Here is a 20,197-nt window from a genome sequence, read left to right as displayed (position 1 = left end):
ACAACTTATTCTGTATTTGCTCTGTACTGAACTTTTTCACTTTGATCCAGCCAAGGACCATACCGCTACCCAAAACAGGATTCCATACCTGGAGATTCAATTCTGTGTGTGGAGACTCTAGTCCTCAATCCTGCTCCTGGTTCCATGCAGAAGGATCTCTTTTTACAAAAGCTGAAATCTGCTAATCGGCTGTTCAAGGGGGTTGGTTCTTGTTCCCTGCTAATCTGAGGGATCTCAGCTATTTAAAGCTCTATTTAAAGTTATACAGCTCCTACTTCTTCTTGGGTTCCCCCTTGTATCACAGCCTTTGTTTATAAAGTCATCATCTCTTGATCATTGTCACCTGGAAGGCTGTGTGCATGTGTTAAGTGTAACGCAGTGTGTGTGTGTGTGTGTGTGTGTGTGTGTGTGTGTGTGTGTTTCTTGTCTCTTGTGTGATCTGCTTTCCCCAGTCATGTTGAGTTACTGTTTTGGCATTCCCCAAATGCAACTGCCATGCTGTGATTCATTCCTCGGTTGTATGTTTTCATAGCCATTTATTTCATTACGTTCTCTTTCCCAAATGCTTTCATCTGTACTCCTCCTCATTACAGGCTTCCCTCATTCTCAGAAGGCTTCCATGCAGGACAATACAAGGAATCACGGCCAGCTCCTTCGGTCCATTCCCTTTTCCCCCAAAGGATCCCCCTCCTCTTTCCCCCCAACACACATTTGTTTTTTCTCCTTCCTAATTGCACCCAGGTTTTCTGGGTGGTCCATCTGCAAACTAGATAATAGTGGAGTTTCTCTGCCGGCCTTAAGTTGATGTGTCATGCTTATGATGAGGCCTCTTGTGTGCCTTCTGAGAATTGTTCTGTCTTTTATCGCCTTGTTTGAGTCCTGGCTCTTTCACACCTGCTTGGAAACATGTGCTTGTCTTTGGAGAAGGGAGGCGGTTGTGGGGGGGGGGGGACCTATATGCTGGGAATTTCCTGATGGGGCAGTCTGTCTTATTTGGATACTAATTTGGGGGGGAGTGAAAATTGTGGTGTGTTATTTTAGTTCTTCTAACTCACATCTGCTGTAGGCCTGCACTGATAACTATGTTGTTTCTGTGTATCATTAAACCTAGGGAGGTGAGTGTGTAATCACAATCGCCTTGTTTCTAGTGAGTTATGAATAGGATGGGTGTGCAGGCAGTTATGCTAAGGTTGCAGTAGCATTCTCCCAGTTTCTTCTGCTGAAATGTTAGTGTTTCTTGGGAGGATTCTTGCAAGTATTCCCACTAGGGGTTAGCTCTGTTCAGGCAGTTCTGGAAGAAAAGCAGGCTGTCATCACAATCAGCTTCTCTGGTCCCATGCGCTAAGCTGCTTGGTCCTTTTCGTTCAGCTCCTTTTGCAGACTAGTACAGTGGTACCTCAGGTTACAGACGCTTCAGGTTACAGACTCCGCTAACCCAGAAATAGTACCTTGTGTTAAGAACTTTGCTTCAGGATGAGAACAGAAATCGTGCAGCAGCGGCGCAGCAGCAGCAGGAGGCCCCATTAGCTAAAGTGGTGTCTCAGGTTAAAAACAGTTTCAGGTTAAGAACGGACCTCCGGAATGAATTAAGTACGTAACCAGAGGTACTACTGTATCACAAAATAGGTAAGAGAACTTCTTTTTCATTTTACAACATTTTTGAGTATAATAAAACCTTAAAGTGGTTTACAAAAGCAAAATGAAACTATTAAAATTCTCAAAATTAAAAAACAACAGGTGTTTACAAAGATTTGTAAAACTCGGTTGCATTTATAGTGCCCCAACCACACCTAAATGACTAAGATTTGAAATCCCTCTGTGAAAAGCAACACTGCTTTAAAAAAAAAGAAGCAAGTCCCAAAATCTATAAATGCCGGCTTTACCAATACACCCTTAAGTTGGGTTCTTTCTTCCTCATAGCTTATGTGCTGATGTCCTCAACCTCTACCAGAACATATGCTGATGTGACTTGAAAACACATCCTACCACACCCATGTCCACAACAATGTGCAAATGTGTTTTGAAATGCAACAGGGAGGAAAGAACCTCGCTCCGATTTAAGCCAGTAATATGTGCACCACCTGGGAGTTGCTCCTGCTGCTCTCCACATATACTGCCTTTATAATCTAAAGCAGGGGTAGGCAACCTAAGGCCCAGGCGCCAGATCTGGCCCAATCGCCTTCTCAATCCGTCCCGTGGACGGTCTGGGAATCAGCATATTTTTTACATGAGTAGAATGGTGTCCTTTTATTTAAAATGCATCTCTGGGATATTTGTGGGCCTGCCTGGTGTTTTTACATGAGTAGAATGTGTGTTTTTATTTAAAATGCATCTCTGGGTTATTTATGGGGCATAGGAATTCATTCATTTCCCCCCAAAAAATATAGTCTGGCCCACCACATGGTCTGAGGGATGGTGGACTGGCCCATGGCTGGAAAAGGTTGCTGACCCCTGATCTAAAGGTATAGAATGGCTTTGCTGAAGTGAAGCAGAGCTGTGTCTGGTCAGTGCCTGGGCGAGAGACTGTCTGGGAACCTCATGGGTGCTACTTTCAGTTCCATGATGGAAGAAAGGTGAGCAATAAATGTTCTATCGCAGGGGATTGGAACAAATGACCCTATGCATCCCTTCCAACTCTAACATTTCATGATTCTGTGATGTAAATCCATCAGCGCTGGGACCTGTGGCTCTCATAACAGCCACAGCTAGCCCCTTGCACGTGCATTTTCTGTGAGGAGTAGCCCCACGCAGACAGAAATAAGCCTCAAAAGTGTCAAGTTGCCCCAAGTTTTCGTTTGCCTCCTGTAACTGAAAATCTTTCAGTTCGCCACCACAAGGCTCTGGCATTTTTAGCTGGCTCTTTGATTTTAATCAGGCACAACAAACCTGATCTTCCTTCATTCTTAGGTTTAAAAACCAGAGATCCCCACAGTCTCCACACTGTCTCTGCCCAACAAGGAGCGATGATGTTGTGGCGGGGATTCTTTTCCATCTAAGTGCTTCTGGTTGCACCTTGTTGCTTTGGTAAAAGGAGCTGCGTGACCAGCTCTTTATTTAACTTCTCTTCAGTGTGTGGGGCTTTGTTGTTGTTGTTGTTGGGGGGTTTACTCAGGGCATGAATACAGATGCCTATCTGGTCCCTGAAATAGCAGTGCAAGATACAACCCCCCCTCTCAACACATATATACTCCAGCATGGAGCCTTGCTGACATGAGGGCTTAGAAAGACCCTCTCTTTCCAGAAGACCCCAGGGACACAAAATGAAAGCGTCTGAGATACATCTGATTCACACCACTGCCAGGATGCCCTGATCCAGTCTAGTGGAGGGTATTTTATTACAGTGGAAAGGGCAGTGCCCCACTAACCTCAGTCTGCCCCTCAATAATAATAATAATAATAATAATAATAATAATAATAATACAGATACAGACTGGGAAAGAGCTCTGCTTTAAAAGAGGAAGGTCTTCTTACCAAAGCCCCATCCAGACTATACATTTAAAGCACTATTATATTACTTTAAACTGCCATGGCTCCCCCCCCCCAAGAATCCTGGGAATTACAGTGTTATGGGTGTTGTTAAGAGACTTCTATTCCCCTCAGAGAGCTACAGTTCCCAGAGTTTTCTCAGAAGAGGAATACATTTCCATCCTGATTTATTGCTGAGACCCCCTGCAAAGACTTACACAGACATGGCAGCATTACTGCTTCCTCTTCGCACAAATCTTTAAAAGCTTTAAGCAAAACTACAATTCTATGCAGAGTTTCCTGGAAATATGCTCTTTGGAACTCATCCTGACGGCATAGGTTCAGCCTGTAAAAAATGCTGAGCTTTGGCAAAATATCCTCAGCCAGAACCCTTGTGGCTTTTAATAAGAAGTGCAAACAATTCTGCAAAACAAAAAGTGTTTCCATTTAAACTGTCGGCATGAAGTAGGAACACCATCAAATAAAAGGAAAGAAGTATCCAGCTACATTATTTCCCTCCTACTCTGGCCTCCTCAGTGCTAAACAGATACAAACAGTAGAACGTCTCATTATTACTTAATTCACTTGCCAGAGCAAAGAGGATCCCTCAATAATCCAGGTGTTCCAAAAAATAAAAATCCCAGAACTGTGCCCCCTGCCATGTTCTCTCTCGTCTACACCACTCATGGTCCTCATAACCTGGGGGAAAGCTGGTAAAATACCAGGGGTGCTGCTGTTGTTGGACTCACAACTCCCATGAACCAACAAAGCCAACGGTTGGAGGTGATGGGACCTATAATTTAACAACTGCTGGATGGCACAGGTTCCCTCACTCTGATTTAAGTTCAGAGAATTTGGTGATAAAACCGTAGAGTTGGAAGGGACCCCAAGATCCATCTAGTCCAACCCCTCGCAATGCAGCGATCACAACTAAAGCATCCCTGATCCTCTTTTGAGTTTCTGAATCAGATATCCCACTTAAAAGCTAACCATTGGAATAGATTTACCAAAGCAGTGATTTGTTAATATACCTAAAAAGCCAGCGTAGCAAAATGAACAGAGTGTTTAATTTGAACCGAATAGACGTGGGTTCAAATCCACACACAGCATGCTCAGGGTAACTGACAGTTGTGAGGATAAAGGGGGGTGGGAATCCCTTGATTCTTTGAAAGAACAGAATACACATGCCAACAAACAAAGGCTAGTCGAAAGCCTTTCGCTCCCCATCTATAGCAATTATAAGACCTATACTTTCTCGCCAGATAATTGATAGTCTATCAGTGTCAGTGACGACACCAGCAGTGCAGCTAAAATAATAATTAGGATCATTGCTAGTTATTATTTTAGGGTTGTAGCTTAGTAGAAGAGCAATCTTTTGCATGCAAAAGATCCCAGGTCCATTACTCACAGGTAGACCTAGGGTAGTCCCCTGCCTGGATCCCTGGATACTCTTTGCCTGACACTGTACAGAGAGCTAGGTGGGCCGATAAATGCTCTGACTCAATATCAGGTTGATTGAAAATGGAAAAGAGTTCAAGTTCTGGTGACATAAAGCTGATTTTAGGCACCTTGGGCAGGACTCTGCAAAAATAAGAGAATACGGCCGCAATCACATACACCAGCCTTTGCCAACCTTGTGCCCTCCAGATGTTTTCAGCTCAATGGGAGCTGTAGTCCAACACATCTGGAGAGCACAAGATTGGTGGAGGCTGCCATGCACACTTACCTGGAAGTAAGTCCTGTTGAACTCAACAGATATTCCTTCTGAGTTGACATTGTACTGGATTGCACTGTTGGCTAGAGAAAAGTCCTTCTCAGAAACAAAGCGATCACATCTAACCGTATCCCCAGTAATCCTGTCAGTGTTTTGTTAGACCATTTAAATTAAGCCCATCAGCAAAATCCATGTCAAACTAGTCTGGAACCTCTTAAAGGCAAATAAAATATCAGTAGCAAGTAAATGGTGTCGCTATTAAATTCTTTCTCTCAACAGCACGACTGAACCAAAGCTGGAAAATAGCTGAAATGGCAAATTTGACAGAGTCCGTGAAAAATGGGAGAAAAGGCAAACAAACCACAAGACATTTTGAAAGGCCTACATTTATTAATTACTGGAGATTGAAGCGGAGATGAACGCATATATATTTATTTGATATACGGTACTTATGCCATGCCTTAAAAGAGACCATTTCAAGGCGGCTTTCCAAATCAAGTTATACAATGAAAATACAATAAACAAAAAATTAGATAACAAGTCCAAATCAGTCATCAAAATAAGCAAATGACCCTGAAATACTAGAAGCGATGGCAGCTAAAAAATAAAATGTCATTAAAAGTGACATTGATTTGTTCTTGTTTGGTTTTAAACCAATATCCTGAAGTTTAAAAAGCATGGTAAAATAAACATGTTGTCATCTTGCATGTTAAAAACTCCAACGGGTAGGCACCAGGTGGATGTACCTAGGTAGGGAGTTCCAAAATTGGGGTGGCACAATGGAGAAGTTGTGATCCTTGGGTTTCCACTTATAGTTTGATTTCAGTAGGCGTGGTGCCCAAAGAGGACCTTAAAGCAAGGGCAGGATCATCATACAGGAGGAAGGGTTTTTTTCCTCCCTTTATAAATTGTTATTCTGTGGCTCATGCATTTCAGTGAGTTAGCTCAGAATGTTTGTGGCTTGTTAGGATCAGGTACACTTAGTTAGCACTTTTAAACCTAGAATGACTGTGAGCTCCCTGTAAAATTATACATGTATGAAAAAAGGCATACATTGTGAGTTGTGTTCAGCATAGCACTAAATAAGTCTCCCATCCGCTTACAAAATGGGACTCCTCCCATCTCCCCCTTGCAGTCCCTAAATCTGTTCTAGGGACTCCTCCAACCCTCTAGTGCAGTTGTGGGAAGCAGGAGAGATGGAGGAAAGTCCCATTGCATAAGTGGAAATCCTTGTGTTGATGGAGACACGTTAGTTGAGTACTGCCCTGTCCATTTATACCTTGGAAGCCCAGTCCAGGTATGGAGAGCAAAAGCATGAACAGCCAGGAATTTACCATTGTCTGCCTACCTTTTAAAAATAAAAGCAAATGTAGCATATAAAAGCAGTAACATTTCAGAGGCATATACACTTTTAGAATTTGGGTTCAGTTCTTAAACAGGGTATCTTATTTAGCTGGTCAAATCATGAAACTCCCTCTGTTAAAGTGAAAGAAAGGAAAGGAAAGGAAAGGAAAGGAAAGGAAAGGAAAGGAAGCAGACATGGTAACATTCCATGTTACCTACTGAAATCATACTGGTGCATACATTCCATTTGGACTTGCCAGAAAATAACAGCCTAAATCGGAAGGGTTTCAAGTAATAATAATAATAATAATAATAATAATAATAATTTTATTATTTATACCCCTCTAGTAGCAATAGGCAACCTGGGGTCCCAAGAACTTGTTGGACTCCAACTCCCATCAGCCCCCACCAACATGGCCCATGATCAGGTAGGAGGAGAGTTGTAGTCCAGCAACATCTGGAGAGCCACGGGTTATCCACTCCTGCCATATAGAAATTTTAAGGGGATAGTCAACCGATTTTGAACGTCAAGGACCAGGCACATGGTTCCAACACTTCTGATGGTTGCAGATAAGATCACAAGATGCTTCAGTTTGGGCAGATGTTCTCAGTCCGGCCTGAAGAGATCCCATAGTGCCCTGTGAGATGCTACTCCTTTCCCTAAACATCTATTGGGGCTTTGTTCTCCAGTGATGATATGGGTACCGACTTAATGAGGTTTTAAACTGAACAGAAGAAGTTCATTACTTAGTTTCGTTCTGAGAGCTGTCACTTTACTGAAATATCTATATAAATTAAAATCCAACCCATAGCCACATATGCTAGCAAATGGAAATCTTTTTTTTTTTTTTACTATTATTATTAATTATATTTTTGGAAAAGAACCAGAGGGGAAGTGTAAGGCTAGAGACAACGCTAAAGTAGGCCATGTGTCAGCCTGTATTTCACAGTGGAAATGTGCTTATTTCACAGAACAATTTGCATATTTAAGGGGGAAATTGCTTATTTCATGGCACGGCATTAATAAATGCAGAAAAGCCTGATAGCATTTATATATATATATTTTAAAAACTGAGCCAGGCACTTGAGTACATTTCCCTGTCCACTCCAACACTTCCTTGTTCACCTAGTTTTTCTTTTGTTTAATTACTCGAGCTGATGTCAGCAGGTGAGCTCCATCCCTTTACCAGCAAGTTCCCAGGCTGCTGCTTGCTAATGACCTCCTCTCTTCTCAACTCATTTCCTTGGAAGTAAGCCCAACATAAAACTCATGAAATGTGCATAAGAAATCTTGCACGTTTCGGTGGGGTTTGCATAGGAGAAATCCCCAGTAGATGGGAGTGACTTCTGTTTGTTTGTTTTTTAAAAAATATCCCCCTCCCGTCACCAGGATCCTGTCGCTTTGCTCACAAATCATGTCAGAGCACAGCTTCTAACTTGCTCTTTTGTTAGGGGCCAGAGCTGGGGGAGGGACAACCTGAATTTTTAAAACCCCGGCAGAGGCGCCCAGTTTCCCAGGATGTGCCTGTTCTATCACCAAGACACCTGCATCCACTTTAACCTTCCCTTCTGTCTGTGTCTCGCTTTTGCCACCAGCCAATTAGTGAACTCTGGAGGACATTCTGGGTCAAGCTGCAGCAAGTGCCTCGAATCCTCATTAACACTAATTAGCGCTCAGTAGGTTAATTGGTGGTGAAGCTCATCTTTTTTTAATTACTCCAACGAATAAGCCAGTGGGACCCTGTGGTCAGCTTTGAATTATTCTGTTTGTTTTGATGCTTGTCAACTGAATGTGTAAAGACAGATGTTCTTTGCCCAGGCTTAGGGACTCCTTTCCTTTGCGGGAGGGGCTGAAAAGACAAAGGATCCTTTTTACCGTTGTTAATTGGGGCTTAGCTGATGCCCTAGAACAATTATTCCCAACCCACCCCCTTTTCCCAGGTGGAAAAGAATGCATCATTTGGGGGCAGCGAACAGGACATACGCATCACTAGCAGAATTGATAACTTTAACATTTCCCACACTCGCTAGGAGCCCCATCACATTTCGCAAGCATTTGTAACAGTGACGGTGAGGTTTAAATTCTAAACAATGAACTGTAGAACCTGAAAATCATAGGCTTAGTTCGCACATAACACAAGGCCAAATCATGGCTTAGTGCAAGCACATGAACTCCCAGAACAGAAACTGAAGCTGCTGCATTGCTGTGAGCTGGACCATAGTTTAGCTTAGTATGTCATCCAAACCTGGGGTTGTGGTTTATATCCTCCAGATGAACCACAAGGTGCAAATGAAGAACAGACCATGGGTGCAGCTGGTTTTTGGCCTGGAGCAAGACAGACCATGTACATGGGCTCGAACGACACAAGTTAAGCCATGTACAGTGGTACCTCGGGTTACATACGCTTCAGGTTACATGCGCTTCAGGTTACAGACTCCGCTAACCCAGAAATAGTACCTTGGGTTAAGAACTTTGCTTCAGGATGAGAACAGAAATCTTGCAGCGGCAGCAGAAGGCCCCATTAGCTAAAGTGGTGCTTCAGGTTAAGAACAGTTTCAGGTTAAGTACGGACCTCCGGAACGAATTAAGTACTTAACCTGAGGTACCACTGTATTAGCTCCCAGAAGCCTCAGGACCAGAGAAGGAGCCAAGAGGCCATGATCTCTCCATGCTTGTTCTGAGCCATGATTTGGCTTCACATTTACATGCAAACGGGATCAGTAACTGATAGATACTGGCCCAAGACAAAGGACCAAATCCAGATAAGCTTGGAACTAATAGAGCTGGTCCCCAGCAAAGAGAACTCCAAAGGGCTCTGAGTGATGTTTCATTCTTCCCTGCTGTCTCGCAGCATCTGTCCTGTTGCCCAGTTCAAGATTTGTAACAACAACAAAAACCCCATCAGGATATCTGTAGTTCTGTGTGGCAATTCCATTTCTTCCATAGGCAACAGTTCTTGGAGAAGACCCTTGAAGGTTTGTGCCAGAGGGAAAGGTAGTTTGAAAGAACGATCACTGTCACTTTCTTCTCTGGTCCAATATGTTACTCTTTGCATTATTCTGAAAACCTAGTTTGACTGGAGGTGACAGTAGAACAAAAGAATTGTGTACATACAATGTAGGGGTAGCCGACATACAGTAGTGGCCTCCACATGGTGTTGGACTACAACTCCCATCATCCCTTATCTCCAGGGAGGCTCGCCTGGCACCATCATTATATATATCTTTAGGTGCAAGGCAAAAACTTTCCTCTATAATCATGCCTTTGGCCTTTTAACTATCTGGCCTTTTTTGTTGTTGTTGTTGTTGTTGTTGTTGTTGTTGTTGTTGTTGGTTTGTTTGTTGCACAAGAAAATTTTTCATAAAAACTAATTTTAAGAACTACCTGGCCTTTTAGAAGTGAGTGGGATGGTTTTTATTTCTTTTTCCTCTTGGTTTCCATATATCTCGGGGCCAAGGGTTGTCTGTCTGTTTGGTTGGTTCTAAATTGCTTTGGGTTGCCCTGGGCAAGATAAAGCGACTTAATTTAATAAATAACTAAATAATCATATACAAATTTAATAAATAACTAAATGAGCATATACAAATCCTGTGCAAATCTGTATCTCTCTCTCTATCTTTGCAATGGATTTCCTGTTGCTGTTGTTTTTACTATTCTCCTCTATTGTCACCTCCAGCCTTACAAACAGCTGGCTGTCTTCAGTCGGTGATGATAATAATAATAATAATAATAATAATAATAATAATGAATTTTATTTATACCCTGCCCTCCCCAGCCAAGACCGGGCTCAGGGCAGCTAACACCCGATATAAAAACAAATTGATTGAAATACAACTTAAAAACAAGATTAAAATACAACATTAAAACATTAAAATACAGCCTCATTTCAATGGAAACTCAAATCAAAAACTTTTTGGGGGATGAAAATGTCATGATGATGGAGGTCATGTCATCATTAGAGCACTGATGATTAAAATGCATGGATGAGTCTTTGTGGAGAGAACCGAGATTACACCCAAGAGTTCTGCTGTGGGTTCTTCTTGTTGTGTGGCCTTCCACACCCTGGTGCCCTCCTGACATTGTGGACTGCAACTTCCACCAGCCCCAGCTAGCATGGCCAACAGTCGGGGATGATGGTAGTTGCAGCCCACAACACATCACTGAGCCGCACTATGTTGGCTACCCTTCCATGTATTGACTTTATTAGGCCTTTATTAGTGATTGTCCACAGGCTGCACTGTCCCCAAGGTGCTGCACTCACCACTGCCCACACTGAAGTAAGAAGAGATGGAGAGGCTGGCATAATCCACCAACTCACAGGAGCCATGTTGGTGCCAGGATCTCCCACAACATTTTTCTTCCTGCTCACGTTGTAACATGTTCTGCAGACAAAGGAGAAGCATACAGGCAAACCTTTCTGGACTTAGGTTTTTTCCCCTCATGTGTCGGGATGGAGGGGAGCCGTTACAGTTTGCATAATATCCTGAGGAGGAATTAGTATGTTTGTGTTGGCTTATCTGCTGGAAGCCTAAATGCCATGGATTTTGAGCAGTGCAATAGTCCTGGCATGCGTTGCAGAAAATAGTTCTTTCTTATGTTTACTGTTCTTTTTGGGAGCAAAGGAAATTATAGAGTTTACTCTCCTAGTGGAATGAAGATCCTTGGCGAGTTTATCTACTGCTTGCAGTTCTGGGGTTCCCGCCTTGTGAAGTTTTAGAAAATTGCACTTGGCTTTTCTTGGCTGCGACTTGGTGGTTGAGCATCTGCTTCGCAAGCAGAAGGTCTCAGGTTCAGTCTTCAGCCCTCCAGGCAAGGCTGGGAGGTAGCGCGATCTCAAACCCTCGACAGCCACTCCAAATTGGTGCAGACAATACTGAGCTCAATGGACCAGTGATTTGACTTTTTTAAAAAATCTGGAAATATTCTATTCTGAATAGAACAGTTTAACATATCCTACATAACATCATGTTGCCCTTTCTCTCTGCAGCAGTTGTGACCCTAAGGAAGTTTGCATGCCGTGCAATGAAAGTTTATAGAACCTTCCAACTAACTTGGAATATGTATGTTCTCTAAACAGTGGTGGCTCACTGCCATGAGCATATTAGAATTGGCTGGTTGCTTGTTTACACTTGAAAGGTATCGGGAGAAGCTATATAGATCCTGCACCATCACTGTTGTGTCCACATCTTGTTTTCTTCTTTGATTTTAAAAGAGACCATTTAATGGTTCATGTCGTGAGCGTCTCACTGAGTTTGTTCTTTCTTCTTGCAGCATGAACGAACGGGACCACTTGTTGAAAAGGCTTGGCAGAAAAACCCCTCCAAGTCTCTTCCGTGCTCATTCTGTCCAGCAAGGTGTCTCACGTAAGTAATAGAACTCAGTCCTGAAACGCTGCAGGAGTAACGGGCAGGGTTGGGTTTGCATGCAACTCCCATCCGAAGCCTTGTAGAAATGAATGGAAAGCAGGGAGCGGCACACACTATGTTCTTATTAGTAGCTTGTACCCTTTTGCAAAGGGACACGGGTGGCACTGTAGGTTAAACCACAGTGCCTAGGATTTGCTGATCAGAAGGTCAGCGGTTCGAATCCCCGCAATGGGGTGAGCTCCCGTTGCTTGGTCCCTGCTCCTGCCAACCTAGCAGTTCAAAAGCACAAAAGTGCAAGTAGATAAATAGATACCACTCCGGCGGGAAGGTAAACGGCGTTTCCATGCGCTGCTCTGGTTCGCCAGAAGCGGCTTAGTCATGCTGGCCACATGACCCGGAAGCTGTATGCCGGCTCCCTCAGCCAGTAAAGCGAAATGAGCGCCGCAACCCCAGAGTCGGTCACGACTGGACCTAATGGTCAGGGGTCCCTTTACCTTTACCCTTTTGCAAAAGGAGGGCTAGGGAGAGATGATCCGACAGAGAAGCAAAGTGGCTGACAGTGGCACTCCTATTTGGAACTGGAATCAGGGTCTGTGCCTTTCCCAAGATTTCAAATATCCTCAGACATTTGCAAAAACTTTCATTCCTCCATATCCCACCAACACCCAAGGCCCAGGAGAAACGTATTACAGTACGATCGCTCCTTTAAACTGTATTTCAAAGAGATGCCAGCTGAAGTTTAAAATAATCAAAAATGATATTTTAACGCTGCCGTTGAAGGGCAGAGTCACACAGCTTTCTGCGCAACCTTTTATTCAGCCTGACCCTGTGGCAGCATCATTGCACTATTTGCTTGCTCAGTGCGCTCATTGGCATGCAGTAAGGTTTACCTTTATACATATTGTTTCAGCATCAAATGGTGCGCAGTTTGGGGGTTTTTTGCAGCATAACTCACCCCCTGCCCAGAGTATATACCGTTGTGCTTTTCACTTGGGGGGGGGGGGACAGCACCAAACACCTGACTTCCTATCAGGGCACTTCTGCCCTTTTACTGAGGCAGAGGTTGTGGGGAGATCAGCACACTGTAGATACAAAGATGGGAGTGCAAGGTTGGCTCTGCACCATACTGACCTCCTCACTTTCTCCCTCCTAGTACACACAGCGGTGCCACTGCTGGGGAGGCCAGCAGCATGGTAGCACCAGCTGCCGCCAACTATTCATTTTGTTTGGGTGGCTTTTAAGTATTTGGAGGTTTGTGCAGCTCAGGAATATCTAGTTTAAGGTGCTTGCAAGATACCTCCTTCCAGCCTATGACCTCATTGGTCAGGTATGCACACAGAGAATACTCTGCAAGTGTGTTGTTCCCTGTTCAACTTCAGGGAGTCTAGGGCAGGCCTGGGAATATGGCTGGACTACAACTCCCATCATGCCTGAGCTTTGGCCAACAACACCTGGAGGGCCACAAGTTCCCCAACGTTGTTATAGACCTGGGGTCCCCAACGTTGTGGCCTTGGGCATCCTCATTTCCAAATACGTATATATGGGACATTGGTTTTTGCTGCCTTTATTGGGAGGGAGTTTATTGTCACACTTGGAAATGGGCTCCATGACTATGCAGACCACTATTGGTCTCACCATATAAGGCTGTTCTTATGTCCATCCTGTTTAGGGAATTTCCTGTTTAGAGGTTATTTTTTTGTGCAGGGTACAGAGATGTAAATCATTGCCGATTTACACCCTTAGGCTTTGGACTGGTTCCAGAGTTGCATCGTTTGAAAAGCAGGTGAAAACAATGAAATGTCCTTCCCCTTCAGACACGCTCTGAATGCGAGAGGCTGCTTGACCCTCCAGAACAAAAGTGTGAAGAAAAAGAATGTTCTGGCACACACAAGAAGAAAGCTTGTGCTGTCAGGTGTGATCTATGAGGCTGTGCACACTGTTGAAGGCATCCCCGAGCTTTTAACAGGTTGATAAGCCACAGGAAATAAGAAGAGGGTACTAAAATAAATTTGGCCTCTGTTAGCATGTCCCCCATAAATACTAATGATTAAGCGTTAAATGAGCTGGGCCAGTTAGGCTTTGCTGCAATCCTCACCCACCTGTTTTTCTCATGAGCATAAATTTTCACTGTATTTTTAAGACTTTATAAAGGGGCTGATCCATTATCCTCTACAACTTCTGTCATCCCTTATCAATAGATACTGTTAAACAGCACACCAGGAAAAGAAGCAGGGAAAGGGTTGGGTGCCCAATAATAATTAGCAGTGCAGTTCATGCAACAAAGAAATGTGTATTGTATAGTAATACAAAAATGGTCTGTTCCAAAATCAGATTGCCTGATTAAGGCATGTGCCGAAGCAGGTAAAAGACTATCGTCCCCATTGAATTGCAGAGAAAATATAGAATATGGGTTGTTCAAGGGCTTTAGCTCAGTGATAGAGCATCTGATTTGCATGCAGAGGGTCCCAGGTTCAATCTCTAACACCTTCAGGTTGGGTTGGCAATGTTTGCCCTCTGGAACCCTGGAGAGCTGCTGCTAAATGGGCCAATGTTCTGATTCAATATAGAAGGCTTCTTCCTATACTCCTTCCTATGGAGGTCAGTGTGATGCAAACACACCAGTAGCAGGAGCACAAGATTACTGGTGTTTTTCACACTGTGCTGACCTCCTCTCTGCCTCTCCCCTCTCTTGGTAAGCAGCAACAACTGTCCTGCCAGGAAGTTACCCTAGCAGCTCTGCCCTACCTGATGAGCTGCTTCTGGGTACCTGCTGCACCTCACCCAATGGGAACACAAGCAAAATGATCAGGTAGCTGCACTGAGAAGGGTCATAACCCCTTAAATAGGAGATAAACTTGAATTGTAATCTCTCACCCAGAAGGGTATCCAAGCTGACAGCAATATGCTTCTAATACTTCTGATATCCTCCAGAAAATGGGAAAACCTATAGTTTCACAATATTGCAAGCCTTACTTCCCACACACCATCTGATAACTTCTAAATCCTCCTCAAGTCTCAGATGATTGAAGAGGCTGAGAATTTGGGACCTGTGTTATGCCTGAGCCTCTGTGACACTGCTCTTGCACTTCTGGGCAGCTGTACATGCTCCGAACAATGGGTGGCTTGTTCCAGAGAATGGAATAATAGGTGCGGCTTTTAAAAGGGGGGAGGAGAGTTGGGGAGACGTTCAAGCTTTCAATGGTTCTATTGTAAAGCCAGAGATGGAATCTTTCATTGTTTGGTTTCTAAAGATAGCGGAAATGTGCAATTAGTCAACTTTTGGGTCACATGTAAAGGAGATGGGGAAGACAGAAATATATGCCAACAGTTTTTCTTTGTTTCTCCGATGGTAGTGAAAGGCAGAGCTGGATTAAACATCATGCTAAGTGCTGTATCTGGTGGAGTCCCGGTCAACTTTGGGGGGTGGAGTGGAGGAGGGCTCAGTCTACGGGCCTCAGCTCTTAAGTTTCCCGTTGTGAAAAGCATGTCCCTCTTGCTTCCAGCACATGGTTTCTTTACAGTAGCATAGACTGGTGTCTTCTGGATATGGGACACAGCCTGGTGCCTTCTGGACATTGCGGGCTACAACTCCCATCAGCCCCAGCCAGCACTGCCAGTAGCCAGGGATGATGGGAGTTGTAGTCCACAATACATCACTGGAGGGCAGCAGATTGTCTACCCTGGGTGTATCATCTTTATTAGGGCTTTATTCATGATTGTCCACAGGCTGCCCTATCCCATGTGCTGCAGAGCATGGCGGTCATGGCAAGTACCATTAATTGCCTTATCCTCCATGAATTTGTCCAATCCTCTTTTAAAGCCTTCCACATCTAAGTGGTGTCACAGGCTCATTCCCACTCTACTGTTTTAACTATTTAACTATCCTTTTTACCTATTGTCTTCTGTTCACGTTTAGCTTTCTGGGTTTTATTCATGCGTGTCTTGATTTTTGTGAGCCTCCTTGAGTCCTGGTTCTGGAAGAAAGGCAGGAGGGTGGTGGTAGTGGTGGTGGTGATCATGCAACTGTTCTAACCATTCCACCATTGTGGAACTTTCTTTTAACTATTGACAAGGCATGCTCTTTCATTGACTTCCCCTCTGCGCTGCTCCTTCTCTTCTTCTCCAGACGGGTATGCGTTTTCTCAAGAGGAGCACGGGGTCGTTTCCCAGTCTCAAGTCGTCCGATCCTACGACACGACGAAACAGAGACCTGGCGTCGAATAACGGCGGTCCTTTTGCTCGGCTGGTGGCTGGAGTAATAAGATCGGGATCAATGCGTCCACTGTTAATACATCCTCGACTAAGGTTGGCAACAGCAGCGTAAACACCAGAAAAGAAAACCCTTTTTACTGTGGCCTTAGCCAACGAGTTTGTTATGTACGCTTCTCGCAGACCTTGAGCACACATCGTAGGGCAAATCCCTCATCTGAAGCCGGCTGCCTTGCTCTGCCTCACATTTGTTTACCTTGTTTATGCAGCAATTTGGCTGTGCTCCACGAGGTGTGAAATTGAAAACCATTTTGTTTTTGCCACGGTTTTAAAAAGAAAGGGAAGCGGAGGGGTGGGGTGGGGGGAGAAGACGAAGTAGTTCTGGGGAAAGAAGTAACAGAGGTTGTATGTTCTGTGAGAGATCAGCCAAATTTGGATAGGAGCGCTGGCATTTCCTGTTTTGCCATGCCCAGATCCAAGTGCGCAAAGGGTGCATGTATGAAACCTTTGTAATGTTCACTGTTTATTTGACTGAAAGGCTCGCGGAGAGAGCTGGGAGGCCAGGAAAACAAATGCATCATGGAGAGAGAGAGAGTGCGGGAGGGCAGGAATGATGGCCCCAGCAACAAATGTGGCCAGCTCTCTTCAGGAGATACAAGCCAGCATCATATAAAATAGGTCGCAGAGACATTGGCTATGTATGCAGCAGCTTAGTGGGGGGGGGGGGGACCACTTACCGTAAGGCCTGCAGCACGCCCGAGCCACAAGTCTCTCCTGGGAGTGACATGGTGGCTTGGGCACATGCAGGCACCGTGCCACCCAAAAGGTGTGCCCACCGCTGTGTCCTCATCTGGATGGCAGCTATGGCGGGGAGGAGGCGGGCAGACTCCATGCAGGCCCCAGCCAGAGCACCCTGCCCAGCTCGCCTGTCCCCACAGGTGGCTCACCCCTGGGTGCCCGATCGCCTAGCTACATCGCTGTGTGTATGCATACTACTGAATCCCCCTTGTGCCGCAATATCTATCCATCACCCTGGTCGTCTGCATGGAGGGACGTGGGTGATGTTTGCATGGCGTTCTGCTCAAGAGGCAGCTCGATACAGCAGTTTAGAATGCAGCCTTTTCTCTGGACACCCAAAGCACCAGCAATTCTAGTTGCTCTGCATATATTTCCTGCGATCCACAGAAATCTTCTCCCATCATATGCAAAGAATGCAAAGGGAACAACCCAGCTTCCAAAGTGTGGGCTAAATACATGCCATACATTTAAAGCACATGACTTGTGCCCCGCCCCCTGCAGAGGATCCTGGGAACTGTTGTTGGTTAAGGGTTCCAGGAATTGTAACCCTGTGTGAGGTAAACTACAGTTCCCAGGGGTCTTTTGGGGAAGCTACATGCTTTAAATGTGCCACAGTTGTATGCTGTGTAGGCAGCCGTGGATTTCGGCATTTTGTTCCGCTTTGCTCGCGCTCTTCATACTGGCCTTTCTGAGAAGGTCCAAACAGCTGGTGCCTTAACATCCTCTGCTTGTAGAACCAATGAGCACTTCTGGGAGGAGAGGGGAGCAAGAGCCCATTTTGGACGAACCTATGCTCCCTGCAGCAGAATCTTTTCTCCACCAGATTGGTAAAATATTGCAGATCCTTCATTTGTTATTACGTTTAGGTACCTCTTTTCCTCCAAGGAACTGTGGGCAGCATACATGGTTCTGTCCTCACAGCAACCCTGTGAATTAGGCTTGTTGTAAAGGGGAAGCCAATGTGGGGAGAAAGGATCTCCCAGAAAGAAAGAAAGAAAGAAAGAAAGGAAGGAAGGAAGGAAGGAAGGAAGGAAGGAAGGAAGGAAGGAAGGAAGGAAGGAAGGAAGGAAGGGTAGAGGAAATGTACAAATCAGATACGAATGAACCTGATGCTGACCTAAGTTTCTCATTTTCTGTTCAGCCCTAAGAGAAATGGCTCAAGAAAATCTTGAACAAAAAAATCTCCATCCTGGCATAGCTACTTCAGGGAAATATTTTTCACAAATAGCCAGAGATTATATCTTACAAACAGCATTGGCTTTAAGGTTGCCAGCTTTTTTTCTGGCAGGGCTCCTGTGCTTTAACAGCAGGACCACAGGGAGAAATTCAGCAAAAGAGGTAGTAATTGGGGGGGGACGTGCCAGATTTCCCTATGTTGTGCAGCTGTTCAAAGCACAGAAACACACACACACCCGCCGCCGCCAGGGGGGGGGGGGAACGTTGACATGCCTAGTTAGCATTACAGTTGGCAAAGCACTGGTTCACCGGGCCACCAGAGGCGAGTTCCCACAGCCCTTGCTGCCTGGAGCATGCAGCATTTTGGTTTCCAGGTGTGTTTCTGAAATGACAAGAAACACAGAGAACTCTTGCTTTGTTGATTGTCTCGCTTTCTGGATGCCCCATCCAGTCTTCTTCTAGAGCAGGAGCGGGGAACCTCTCGTCCTCTGGCTGTTGTTGGGCTGCTGTTCCCATCACCCCTAAATCCATTGGCCATTCTGGCTGGGAGTTTGAGTCCAACAGCATCTGGAGGGCAACAGGTCCTGGAAGAAGCACAAGCCCTTGGATTCACCAAGTGCTGTTCTTCAAACAATCCTTATTCATTCTTGTAGCCAGACTACGTTTCTGAATAGCATAATGTAAACACTGTTGCTTGTCTTGAGCCACATTTCTCGGTTACCCCATGCGCTGTGCATAGGTCCTTAAAATGCCGGCTTGGGGTTTGTTTTTGCCCTTTCCTTGACCGCCCTCTGGAGCTTAAATATTGATTTAAGTGTATCCGAAAAGCTATCCGCATATGAATATTTATACTCATCAAGCCAAAGGAAAACAGCCTCTTGGCTCCCTCCCTGGCCGAATCATTCGAAAGGATGAATTCCAGTGCTTGAGTGCCACCATCCAGTCCCTTCTTGGTGCCACCTCTGGCCTCCCCTCCCCACACGGAACCCAGAGCTTAATGATCCAGCAGCCTCCTGCATGGTTTTGCTTCAACCATAAATGGAGGGGGGAGGTAGAAATCTCTCCATCCTGCTAGTTTGCATTGCTAATGGGGCAGGGGAGAAGGAGGGAGACAGACACATTTATGCAAAAAGGGAAAGTTGAAAGAAAAATTGCCAATAGTTGTGGATGTCAAGGGGCCAAATGTGAGTGTGAGATTGTGTTTCCATGTGTTTTTGTAAGCGTACGACGAGGAGAAGCAGCGTGACGAAGATTCCAAGGGAAGTGAACAATCTGGTCAAGGTGGAAACAAGCTAACTAGGACTTCCTATTGAACTCATTGGGACTTGCTTCTGAGTAGCGCTTCATAGACTCACGCTTCAGAATCACTCTAGCATTTTCTAATTTACAGAATAGCTTATGGGTCTCTTATTCTCTAATTAGTGCTAAGGGATGATGAGAGTTGTAGTCCAGCAACATCTAGAGAGACACAAGTTTGCCATCCCTGAATCGGGCCAGCAAAGATCAAGCGTTGTAAAGCCCCACTAATTTCAGTGCATGCAGAGAATGATTTTGCAGTTGAGATGGACAGGATTTAAATGCAGCTAAGCTTTGGCTGACTCATGCCCTAAGTCAGCATGGAGACTGCAGGCCTGGTAGCACCAGGCAGTGTGGTTGGCCAACGGCCTGGCACCACCTCCTTTCCGCTGCCTCCATCCACATTGCCCATCTGTGGATAAGGAGATGCTTGGAGGATGGAGCATGGGGGGGAGGGGAGATGTGAGCACCCATCACTCATGAGAAGAGGGCATACTGAGGACCCATGCCAAGGTGGGGCCAGTTCCCCATTAGTAAGTTTCGCTTTCTACAAGAGAAAGCACAATACCAGATGAGCACCTAAAATCTAAGAGAGCCTCTGCCAACCTGGAGACTTCCAGGTGTTTCGGATTACGACTCCCATCATCTCAGACCATTGGCCATGCTGGCTAGGACTGAAGGGAGCTGTAGGCCCAAACGCCAGGTTGCAGAAAGCTGATCTACAACTAATTCCAGATACTCAGCTATTTCCATGCAATATTCTTCAATACAATAGCCCCCTCCCCCTTTCATTAGACTGGATACGATGAGCATTTCTGGCTCATACAG

The 20,197-nt window shown here is 45.0% G+C and overlaps 1 protein-coding gene across 8 annotated transcripts in view; it reads left to right on the top strand.

Annotated features, from left to right (window-relative positions):
* The window catches only part of ATP8A2 (ATPase phospholipid transporting 8A2), a 330,202-nt gene extending 310,838 nt beyond the window's left edge, over positions 1–19,364 (top strand). For all 8 annotated transcript variants that reach the window (XM_077927099.1, XM_077927095.1, XM_077927098.1 and 5 more), the window contains 2 exons: positions 11,796–11,887; positions 16,017–19,364. In XM_077927099.1, coding sequence (XP_077783225.1) covers positions 11,796–11,887; positions 16,017–16,114 — 190 coding nt within the window. In that variant the 3' untranslated portion in view covers positions 16,115–19,364. The remainder of the gene's footprint in view (positions 1–11,795; positions 11,888–16,016) is intronic.
* Positions 19,365–20,197: the final 833 nt, after the last annotated feature.

The sequence above is a fragment of the Podarcis muralis genome, chromosome 4, assembly GCF_964188315.1.
Source record: "Podarcis muralis chromosome 4, rPodMur119.hap1.1, whole genome shotgun sequence".
Taxonomy (NCBI): Eukaryota; Metazoa; Chordata; class Lepidosauria; order Squamata; family Lacertidae; genus Podarcis; species Podarcis muralis.
The sequence above is the reverse complement of the archived record's forward strand: the minus strand, read 5'-3'. Positions and strand labels throughout refer to the sequence as shown.